Source organism: Aspergillus candidus (genome assembly GCF_002847045.1).
Source record: "Aspergillus candidus strain CBS 102.13 unplaced genomic scaffold BDW47scaffold_8, whole genome shotgun sequence".
Classification (NCBI taxonomy): domain Eukaryota; kingdom Fungi; phylum Ascomycota; class Eurotiomycetes; order Eurotiales; family Aspergillaceae; genus Aspergillus; species Aspergillus candidus.
Genome location: NW_020194013.1, coordinates 528,368 through 539,537, shown reverse-complemented (window position 1 = coordinate 539,537; position 11,170 = coordinate 528,368). Strand labels below are relative to the sequence as shown.

The 11,170-nt window shown below is 51.7% G+C and overlaps 5 protein-coding genes across 5 annotated transcripts; 2 read left to right on the top strand and 3 right to left on the bottom strand.

Annotated features, from left to right (window-relative positions):
• The first annotated feature begins 1,304 nt into the window (after window positions 1-1,304).
• Window positions 1,305-2,694, top strand: BDW47DRAFT_101389 (uncharacterized protein). The gene has a single exon (XM_024811646.1). It carries the CDS (start codon window positions 1,903-1,905, stop codon window positions 2,395-2,397), a length of 495 nt encoding a protein of 164 aa, XP_024674602.1. The 5' UTR covers window positions 1,305-1,902; the 3' UTR covers window positions 2,398-2,694.
• A 177-nt stretch (window positions 2,695-2,871) lies between these two features.
• BDW47DRAFT_123602 (acyl-CoA thioesterase) lies at window positions 2,872-3,471 on the bottom strand (the record flags this gene model as incomplete). Its single annotated transcript, XM_024816086.1, has 2 exons — window positions 2,872-3,298; window positions 3,392-3,471. 2 exons carry the CDS (start codon window positions 3,469-3,471, stop codon window positions 2,872-2,874), a joined length of 507 nt encoding a protein of 168 aa, XP_024674601.1.
• Window positions 3,472-4,071: 600 nt separating this feature from the next.
• BDW47DRAFT_101387 (pseudouridine synthase family protein) lies at window positions 4,072-5,820 on the top strand. Its single transcript, XM_024811645.1, has one exon. It carries the CDS (start codon window positions 4,137-4,139, stop codon window positions 5,649-5,651), a length of 1,515 nt encoding a protein of 504 aa, XP_024674600.1. The 5' UTR covers window positions 4,072-4,136; the 3' UTR covers window positions 5,652-5,820.
• Window positions 5,821-6,351: 531 nt separating this feature from the next.
• Window positions 6,352-8,908, bottom strand: BDW47DRAFT_123600 (uncharacterized protein; the record flags this gene model as incomplete). Its single annotated transcript, XM_024816085.1, has 8 exons — window positions 6,352-6,460; window positions 6,515-6,761; window positions 7,142-7,181; window positions 7,566-8,053; window positions 8,133-8,416; window positions 8,519-8,709; window positions 8,781-8,806; window positions 8,878-8,908. The coding sequence occupies 8 exons, from the start codon at window positions 8,906-8,908 to the stop codon at window positions 6,352-6,354; spliced, it is 1,416 nt and encodes a 471-aa protein (XP_024674599.1).
• A 498-nt stretch (window positions 8,909-9,406) lies between these two features.
• On the bottom strand, window positions 9,407-10,844 carry BDW47DRAFT_89207 (uncharacterized protein). The gene is made up of 2 exons (XM_024820146.1): window positions 10,261-10,844; window positions 9,407-10,155 (listed from the first exon to the last, which is right to left on the bottom strand). Exons 1-2 carry the CDS (start codon window positions 10,478-10,480, stop codon window positions 9,602-9,604), a joined length of 774 nt encoding a protein of 257 aa, XP_024674598.1. The 5' UTR covers window positions 10,481-10,844; the 3' UTR covers window positions 9,407-9,601.
• Window positions 10,845-11,170: the final 326 nt, after the last annotated feature.

Below are 11,170 nucleotides of genomic sequence, written 5' to 3'. Positions count from 1 at the left end.
GTTAACTTGTCTTTTTATTTTTTTTTTTTTTTTCACATCACCTGGCCAGCCAGCCAAGCCACGAACTGGCTTTTCAAAGGTCTAGCCGTCTAGGCATGGCGATACCAGCTTGGTTGCTGGGGCGGTATACAATCTCACCAGCGGTGCATTACATTCATTGACTACGGAGTACTCTCTTCCTCTTCTCCCACTGACGCAATCGACCCCTACCCAGTAAGACCCTATCGTAAGACCCTATCCCTTTCAAGAAAACGATCCGCAAGAACATCTTCTAGCTCAATAGCTCTCCAAGCACGACAGCAGCAACGGTGGATTACGATCGCGTGGGAGGCGACGTCAGCACAGGCCCGTACCGAGGAGGGGCAACAACGGACGCAAAGGAAGCCCACCGGCTATTGACGATCAAACAGCGGACTGGATCTTTAGTGTTGATTGACGGGCGGAATCGGAAATCGGGAGCCGGGGGGGGTCATAAGCGGGTAAGAGGGGTTGTAGTAGTAGGAGGTTAGGAGCGACGAGGTGGGTTTGCATGAGAGGTGTCAGTGACTCAGTGGAGGCGTTGTATTGACCAATTTTCACTTGATATTATTAATATTAGATAATTATTGGCTTGGTATGGTCACTGTTTTTGAATATGTTGCAGTTTATTTTTGACGGTTAGTCAACTTCCAGTGATGGATGGGAGGACAGGAGTGGATCTGGCTCAGGCTCAGGCTCCATACCGTCTTGGTCCTGATGCAGTAGTTTAGACTTCAGTGTGACTTCAAGAGGGTCTGGATGATCCATGATGGTATGGATTGTGTTGGGATCTGACTTGTTCCTGATACGGTGGTGGTATCAAGGAATGAAGAAGTAAAATCAAATAAAATTAGAAGAACGAAAGTAAACGATAAAAAAGAAATCAAAATAAAATAATACAACCATTTCAGCCTTGCTTGGCTGCAGACGGTCGAGACCGCAAACGGCGATCATTTTTTCTATCTTTGATTCTTTCCTTTATATCTTTTTATATTTTATATTTTTATTATTTTTATATCTTTTCTTTTACTACTTCCATATTACCTACCTAAATATAACAAAGGTGAAATGGTAGATATGATTATATGATTCTCCATACTGAGTTGTTCCTTCCAAGGCATCCATCATGGTAACGAGGAGATGATACTTGATACTATGGATCAGCAGATCATTCCTCTCTAAAGCCATGACAAACCGAGAATGAGACTCTGATTGTATGGGAAAGCAAGAAAATCTCGGCTGGAGTGGATCCTCCAGTGGGTCAACCAGAATTTTTCCCTCTCGTTCAGGGTCAAGATTACTTTTATTTTAGCAATACGGTGTACGGTTGAGTCGTAGTCCAACCCTTGACCATTTCCACTCCACTCTCGGCTGCTCAAGGCACACCATCGATCATCTTGGCGTGCGATTTTCGTCATTCCTACCTTTCTTCTAGCTAGTCCTCTCCTCCTTCTTACTCCGTCCATTCACATCCTTCCTCGCCACCATGTTCTGATAAAGCTGGCTCTTGTCCCCTGTCTCATTCCCCTGTCCCTCATTCCGTCTCGAATCCATCCTCCTCACCGCATTCTCTATTATTCACCACTCAACCTTTCCAGGTGTTGTTGGAATCTACTCCAACACATCAGTACACCCCGGTGTACTTATCTCCCTCCTTACATTCGTGTTGGATCAATCGTTCATCATGGACGTCGACTTATAACCTCCGACCCCCCCCTCCCCTCCTTCTTCCTCGGTCTGCCATCCGTGATCGCAAGGCTTGAACTAGTCCTGACGACCGGTTCTCACCTTCTCCATTGACTCCGTGACTTCTTTCTCTTGGTCGAATTCAAGATCAAAGAATCCAATCCAACAAGAAATATTTCTCTTTCAATCAAGTCAAAAATGGCTCCCAACCTCTTCCTCTGCCTGCGCGCTACCTTCTGCCCCTCCTACTGGTTCAACCGCGGCGAGCGCATCAATGGCTCCCTCCACCGGGAAGAACACTGGGAGTCGCCCGTCCCCGGCATCTACAAGTACATCCCGGGACGCGGATGGCACCTCATCTCCCGCGACGATCACGACCACGACGAGAAGGTCCCCGTCCCCCTCGTCTACTGCCGCATCCTCCACCGCTTCATCTTCGAACACGACATGGAGGACCGCTGCCGCTGGTTCACCGTTACTACCCACGAAGGCGCCGCCTCCGAGAGGCTGATGTTCTTCCGTCTCGACGACGGCTTCACCTGGGTCGCTGCCTGGGATTCCCAGCGTCGCTTCATCCCGGGGCCGTACCAGAAGTGGTACCTCGATGCGGAGACCGATACCGTGCGTCCGGTCTTGTTTCCCGAGAGCTCGAATGTGTCTCGGGTGAGCCTCGTGGCGGGCAAGATGGGTTGATTTTATTATGTATGGGCTATTAGCGGGTTTTGTTTTACGACTGATAGATGATTTGGGTGCGGGTATAAACTAGCGATCTCTTTTCTTGTTGTTTAAAATGGGGTTGTTGTGTTATGGTCTAGCGAACTGGGATTCTTTCATCTTTTTTTTTTTCTTTTTTCTTTTTTCTTTTCTTCCATCTGGTGCCATTGGCCAGAGATATCACTACTTAATACTATCTATATCATGGACTATGATCTTACAGATCAGTCGATACATCACATCAATCTAGCTGTGCAGTAGTATGGCATATCACACAAGCCTTATCTATGCTCTCAGACCTATCGACAACAAGCATATCTATATCTTAAAGTACAGCACATACAGTATCATCCCATCCAACAACCAGTCATACATGAATCAATCATCACCAACCAATCCCCAATCATCCCCAATCAACCAACAACAAGAAACAACAAGCAAAGTAAATGGAAATCACAACTTCGCCCCCCCACCCCCCACCAACAACTTCCCCAACTCCACCCTCGCCCTCTCCTCCATCCCCGTCCCAGTAGGCCTCATCGTATCCCTCGCACAAAAAACATGCGTAAAGCCCCCGACGACCTTCACAGCGGGATCACCCTCCTTGAACACACCCACTTCGTACGTCACCGACGACGAGCCCAGCTTGTTAACGCGCAGACCGAGCTCCAGCACGTCTGGGAAGGACACAGACGCGAAGTAGTCGCAGTAGGAGTTGACCATGATGGCTACTTGGGAGAGGGTGTCGCCTTTGGAAGAGGAGGATGGAGAAGAGAATGGATCCATGCCGCAGTTGGTGATCAGGTAGCTGTTGATTATGGAGTCGAAGAGTTGGGAGTATATTGTGTTGTTGAGGTGGGCGTACATGTCGTTGTCGAGCCTGTTTTTTGTTAGTCTTGTATCATGATCATTGTATTATTTTTTAATATGTAGGTAGTAGGTATATGTTGGATGGGGGGGAGATAGGGAATACCATCGGGTTCGGTAGACTTGGTGAACGGCGTAGTCGCTGCGAGTGCGACGCTTTTTGGCATCGATTTCTGGTGGGGCCATTTTCTTCTTTTCTTCTCTTTTTTAATTGAATTGTTGTCGCTGATGTTATGGCTTGTTGATTGTAAGAGTTGAGATGAGGAGAATAAATATGAATCCGTCCTGCCTGCGGGGATAGACCGAGGTTACAAATGCCGCTTCGTGGCTCCTTTCGGTAGGGATCTCCACCAGGTTTCGTCTCTTTAATTGATTTGAATATTCATATGATTTTAATTTATACCTGGATATTTTGTTGGTAAAAGATCAATCAGTTTAGTCACGTTGTAGGTGTTCTGGGTTGTATTGTGAAGACTATGGGTTATATTTATATATAATGGGTACCGACCGTAATCGCACGAGTTGATCATATATTGATGTAATCTGATTGATTGCCAGTTTATAGCAAATAGTTATACCAGTAGTATTTTGCACATATCAAAGAAAAAGAATTAAAGAAATGATAATAGATACCAAAGTTGAGTTGTTCAAACAGGGTGGATAGATAGTCGCCTCAGGCCCAGACTCGGCCGGTTTGCCATTTTTTTTCTCTTTAATTTTTTTCTATCTTCCCCGCAATTCTTTTCCTTTTCTTCCTTTTTTTTTCCCACCAGGAACCAGGAACTTCCTCCCCCTCCCATCTCTTGACCCCTCTCCCTTTATATCTCCTGGTTCTCTCTATCTCTCACATAATGGCGACCGAATCTCAAACCCCCGCCATCCTCCCCTCCGACCCGTGGCCCGCTCCATACTACCTCGAAGGAGGCTTCCGTCGCGTCACTCCCTACCACTACACCTACAATACCTACTGCAAGGAACGGTGGCGCGGCCGCGAGTTGGTCGACATCTTCACCTCCGAGTTCCGTGATCGCCCCCAGGACTATTACCGACAAGCCCTCGAGGACGGCAAAGTGTCCGTCAGCGGGCAGACGGCCGGCCCGCACACCGTCGTCAAGAACGGCCAGGTCATCTCGCACACCCTCCACCGGCATGAACCCCCCGTCACCGGCCAGGCCATCGGCATCATCCACGAGGACGACGATATCCTCGTCATCGATAAGCCCGCCGGTGTGCCCGTCCACGCCGCTGGCCGCTACCACTACAACTCCATCATCGAGATCCTGCGCTCCCAGAGCACCTACGAGTGGACCCCGCGCCCCTGCAACCGCCTTGACCGTCTGACCTCGGGCGTCATGTTCATCGCGAAGCACCAGAAGGGCGCTGAGATGGTCGCCGGCCGTCTGCGCCAGCGCACCGTCCAGAAGGAGTACATCGCCCGCGTCAAGGGCAAGTTCCCTGACGGCGTCGTCGTCTGCGACCAGCCCATCATGTCCGTCAGCCCTAAGCTGGGTCTCAACCGCGTGCGCGCCACCGGCAAAGAAGCCACCACCAAGTTCCGCCGCATCGCCTACTACCCCCCTCCGTCCCAACACCACGACCAGGAGAACGAGAACGAGAACGAGAACGACCCCGCGCGCCCCGCCACGCCGCCGCCCGCCTACGCCAACGAAGACGAAGGATACAGCATCATCCACTGCCTCCCGCTCACAGGCCGCACGCACCAAATCCGCGTCCACCTCCAGTTCCTCGGCCACCCAATCAGCAACGACCCGATCTACTCCAACAGACGCGTCTTCGGGCCCGACCTCGGCAAAGCCGACGCCACCGGCGACCGCGACGACGAGCTCGTCGACAAACTCTCCGCAATGGGCAAAACCGAAGTCGCAGACACCGTCTCCTACCGCACACACCTGACCACCACCCCGGTCGTCCCACCAGGCACCAACCCCTCCACCATCGAAGAGATCATGTCGCGCGAGCACGAAGCCGCCGTCGTCGCATACCACAAGCGCAAGGGCGAGCGCCTCTCCGGCGAATCCTGCGACGTCTGCGGCACAGAGCTCTACACTGACCCCGGCCCCCACGAGCTCGGCATCTTCCTCCATGCCGTCGCTTACGCGGACTCGCAACACGGGAACTGGAAGTATCGCAGCTTGATGCCGGGCTGGGCTATGCCACCTGCGGGTCTGGATGGGCCCCGTGAGACGCCTGACTGGGTGCCTGTGCCTGAAGAGGAAGAGGTTGTTATTGGGCACGGCGAGGTTCCGGAGGGCATGCGCGAGGAGGATCATAAGAATGTGCCGGTTTTGGTGAGGGGTGTTGGGATGGTGGATGTGTCTAGTGGGGGGCGTCAGACGGAAGCTTAGTTTTTCTTTCTCTTTTTTTCCGATCTTTTCTCTTGATTCTTGACTTTTGCGATTTGTTCTCACTTTGAAGTATATGAAGATAAGGGATATGATGTATAGAGGGTGGGTGCTGTTGCATGGGACGGAGTTATCTATAGATATGACTTGTTTGATACCTACTATACATGGCCACTTTGTTATCATGATTCATCAATCAATCAACCTCAGACATGGTATAAATGTTAATCAAGCAATGTAGGAGCCCTAGATTGTACGCAGTACGGAGTACATACAAGAATCAAACCTACACCGACCGACGTACACTACACACTTAAGTGGCATCGCTACAAGAGAACACCCAGCTACGAGAAGGCCAATAGCGACAGACGGACCTCCCCAAAAACAACTACAAACAACAAGGTTTGGAAAAAATCATCAAGATTTTTACTCTTTTCAATAAACTCCACCCACTTCGCCAGAAGCACGTCATCCCAGTTCCGTCAGTCCGTTCCCATTCCTCGTTCAAATCCCCCCTGCCTTTCCTTTCCCATTGGCCTACTGGAGTACGACATAGGCCGACCTCATACTGCAGGGTAGGGTAGGTAGGTAGTAGGTAGGTAGGTGGTATATTGTATGTTATGGTTTCTTTCAGAGAAAGAAGAGTTTTAAAAATGGAACATAAATTCGGATTTTTTTTATTTCATAACATCCATCCGGGAATTTAAGCCTCAACGGTGACACGGCCCTTAGGGTTGGTGACCTTGACGCCGAGGGCCTTGGCCTTGGCGATGATGTCGACACGCTTGCGGGAGGAGACGGCGTGGCCGATCCTGTACAAATTAGCTTCTTGTTCTTCTTCTGCTTTCTATGATGGAGGAACATACTCAGCAGCATAGGTGCGGTTGTGCATGAGGAGCAGCTCGACGTCGCGGGGGTTCTGGACGAGGAAGGCCTTGTGACCCGAGGGCATCATGTGGCGGGTCTTCTTGTTGCTGCCGTAGCCGATGGAGGGCATGGGCAGGTTCGACTTGAAGCGTCTACGGACGCGGTTGTCGATACCCTTGGGCTTGCGCCATGACTCCGGGACGCACTTGAAGCGGTCGGACTGGTGGCGCCAGAAACGCTTTGTGCCTGTTTCTGTTAGTTTTCTGGGTTTGGAGTGGTTGCGACGTGGTAGGGGTGTTCAGTTCTGTCCGACCAGTTCAGTGAGCAGGTCAGGTTGTCAGGTTGTCTCGTTCGTTCTGGTCGTCTTGTTCTTCTTGTCCGTCCGGTTGGATTGGATTTGACTCGATCGTGTTCTCGTTCTCGCTCGTCGTCCGTTCAGAATCGATTTGAAAAATCTTCGCAACAGTTCGAACCCGAATCAAACTCTTCTCCTCTTTCGCCAAGTAGATGATCACCATCGACGCAAAATCTGACGCTGACTGCTCTGACTGAACTGGCCGAAATAGGACTGACTGCTGGCTGGGTAGGGTAGACAGAGCAACGGTGAAATCAAGGCAGCAACATACGCTTCTTAACGATGGGGACGTGCTTCTTTGCGAGAGCCATCTATTTCATTCAATTAGTATACTGATCCAGCCAATATACAATTGTATGGAAGGGAAATAAATACCTTGTCGGTGGGCGCTCAAAGTTGTCGTGACGGTTCAAAGAAGGTCAGGTCAGGCCAGCCTTTGAAATTTCGCCGTGGACGTTCGACTCGCCGCCCGCAGCCCCGTGAGCGGCTCGCTAAGCGATATCCGCTTCGCCCGATCAGGTTTAGTGCACTGCGGGCTTAGGGCTGACCCTGTTTGCTTCCTGCCTTTGTCAGCTACATCATGTGATTTGTGATTGATTACTCAGACTTGGTTCTTGTTCAAGGTTTCCATACAAGGCATCTACCCATCTATCCATTCTCTATACTCCATACAGCTACTGCAGCTCCAACCTCACCCTCTCCCCATCCCGCCCACTACTCTCCAACATCCGCTCAACAACCTCCAAATCCGCCATCGCCTCCCGCGGCCGCAGCCTCTCCGGCACGCTCTGCTTGCCCACCACAGCGGCCCCAAACTCCGCAATCTCCTCCTTCACGCACCGGCCCTGGAACGGCACCTCGTACGACTCGCCATCGACCGTCACGCGGTCCCCATCCAGCGTGACCACGCCGCCATCCACACACGCGAATTCAAACAATGAGTCGCGGAATGGTGACCCATACGACAGCGACACCGCGCCCGTCGCGCCCCCGCGCGTCTTCACTACCGCGTCTACGGTATCCACGGGCGCCAGGTGCGCCTGCTGCAGACAGGCTTGCGCGGAGAGCGTCGCCATTGCGTCCCGAGCGCCGCTTAGGATGAGTCGCAGACCGGCGACTACGTGGATCCCGCCGTCCAGCACGAAGCCGCCTTGGTAGTCTGGGATTTGGCGCCATTCGGTGACTGGATCCACGTCAGCTCTTATCTTCCCACTACTCGACAACGAAGAACGTAGACAAAGTAGGGACTTGAGGGCACATACGGTAGTACTTCGAATCCGTGGTGATCATGCTCCGCGCACACACCCGGAACGTCTTCACCCCGCCCCGCTTGCGCACCTCCTCCGCGGCACGCACGTACTTCCCCTGATATCGGAAGTTCTCCGCGACGGCCCAGATGGTCTGACTGCTGTCAATATGGCTGTCATACCAGCGGGTTAATTCCCTTGCAGTCGCCACGTCCTTCGCGATCGGCTTCTCAGACAGGACGTGTTTCCCGGCTTGCAGAGCCTGGCGGATGAAGTCTGGCTGGACCAGGATGGGGAGGCTGGTTGTGTCAGCCTTTCTACCTCGTTTCTTATATCTCTCGTAGCACGTAGTAAACAGAAAGAAAGAAAGAAAGGAAGGAAGGAAGGAAAAGGATACACACGCAATAATAACAGCCCCGATATCCGCCCTCGCCAGCAAATCCGCATACTCTTTCCCAGAGCCCGCATCCTCCGCGTAAAGGTCGATGGTGTTAGCCGTCTCTTTGCCCGAGTGGGCCAGAGACTGCGCCGATTTGAGAGAGCGGGAGTATACGGCTTTGAGATGGAGGTTGTCGGTGGCTTGTACGCCGGGCTGAGTGTAGATTGGCGGTTGTTAGTAGTGGATTCCGCGCAAGAAGCTTAGAGAGGGTTTGTTTGCCGTACCAGGTGTTCTTCCCGGGCGAAGATTCCTGTGGAATTGATTGTCAGCTGGAGGTTTGGTATGGGAGTAGACAGGGTAGTGAGGCAAGGTAGAAAGTACCGCTTCCGATGATGGCTACGCCGATAGTCATGGTGATGATATGATGATATGGTGGTAGTTTGGCGATTGATATATAGAATATCAAATAACCTCCGTTGAAATAAAGTAACGGGGCTATCCTTAAATATATTTGTATATAAACACCCAGAGTCAAGAATAAATGAAAAACCATGACGCATAACCTAATCCATGATTCCGCCATAGTGGAGACCGCAATTAGTTCCAGGCTCGGTTTCGGCGGGGCTGTCCTGGGCTAGGGAAGGTCCTGGCGATGGCTGGGTGTACTGTATGTCTGGTTTATGGTTGACCGTTTTAGACAGTAGATATGTTACCTGGGGGGTTTTTAGACTCGATATGTAGGTAATATGTACTATATATACTCTGCAATATATACTGTGCAATTTCATATGGGGTTAACAGACCCACTATATCGCGAAGATGTTCAAATATATAGGAGAACTGACACCAAACGCCCAACCCAAGTAAAGAAAAAGATAAAAGAAATGATTAGGGGGAAAAAAATCAACGCCATTTTCATGCTGGTCATAACAGCGTCATGACTGATGGCCAGAGCAGAGCCCATCAAATCATGTCTCATGTCCGTTCCAAAGCCGACAGATCCCAGTCGGCCATTTCCAATAACACCCAGGGTATAAGAGACAGAAACAAAGCAAAAAATGAAAGCAAGAGCGGGAAAAGCAGGAAGAATGAGGGAAGGAAGAGCCTATCCAACCATCGTTCGGATGCGCTCTACCCTAGCCATCGCCTTCTCCAACCGGTCGAGACGATTACGCTTCTCCACATCCCGACGCTCCAGCACGGCGACTCGTTCTTCCAGTCGCGCGCGCGCCTTGCGCTCCTGCGCGACCATCTCGTTGGCCTGGCTAAACAGCTGCACCGTCAGCTCCTCGAGTTCGGTGTGCGCCTGCGTCAACTGCGACTCCGCGGCGCGACGGAGGTCCTGTTCCCGGTTGAGTTGATTCTGCAGTGCAGCTGTGACGTCCGGGCTCGGTGGTGAGGGCTGTCGCGGCGATAGAGGTCCCTGAGTCTGCGGCGCGGGAGTCGCGCTGGACCGGCGATAGGGGAGGAAGGACGTCAGCGTCGATAGACGACCCTGTTGTTGCTGGGGCTGCGGTTGGGTGGGCGATAGCGATCGGTTGTCCAGGTCGTTCAACGACGCCGACGAGGCGAACGATCCGTTTGTCGGTGTGTAGGCGGCTGGCGCACCATTTGCGCGTAGACGGCGAACTTCCTCCTCGTATTCGGCCAATTTCTCGGCTGTGCGTCGACTCGTGTTAGCAAGGTCGGTGCCACGTCAGAGCGACAACGAGACAGGATCCGGGGAGGAGGGGCGGAAACGGGGGGGGTATTGTTCTGCCTTACCCATTTGCGTGGCTTGGGTGTTCAACCCATTCACCTGCCCTTCCAGGTCTTTCACCTTCTGGCGGGCATCTTGCAAGGCGCCCGGCGCGAGATACTCCTCCTGGCCGCACGACGGGCAGCCGGTGTCCCCGTTCAACGGGGTGGTAGCCTTGGTCATGGTGGGTAGCGTGCCGACTAGCGTTGTAGACGTGAGAGCGGTGGTGGTGGTAGTTGTCGACATTATTTCCCAGCACGAACGACGATATAATCGAGTGGCGAACAGATGAAAAATGAAGACAGATAAGCGATCCAGAGAATATATAGACCCAGGTAAGCGCCGGAGAATGGGCGATTGGGGCTGGGGAAATGAAAGGATCTCACGGGCAACGGATCCGTGTCGCAGACAAACAGGGCGGTTGCAGGCTGGGCTGGGTGTGATTCGAGAGAGGGAAGAAATCGCTGAAAGAAAATTCCACTAGATTTATAGCATGCAAATCATCCATATGCCTGCATACTGTAATCTTCCAGGAAGTAAGGAAGAGAGAGAGGGGAGGGGGGGAGAAGAAGGATGATGGAGTGGATGACAAGGAAAAGCGAAGTCGAGGAGCGGTGTATGGGGCTGGTATGGGACGGTATTGTTTACCAGGGACAGTACATACCCCAGTACAATTGTGTGGGGTAACGGTGGTAATATAGGTACGCCTGGAAAGAACAATGGCGGAGTATATACTTGGATAAATAGAAATAAATAAGATATAAAGATGAGCCTGGATATGCCCAAATTCAACCCATCTGATAGGAGTTTAATCCTCTCGCACGTGTGGATCGTGGGTCCTAGATTAGTGGGAAATGATCCATCACTTTGACTACAGCAGTCTGCCTACAGATCCTTGGGAAAGAAACGACAATTGAAGACAAGATCTCGACATCT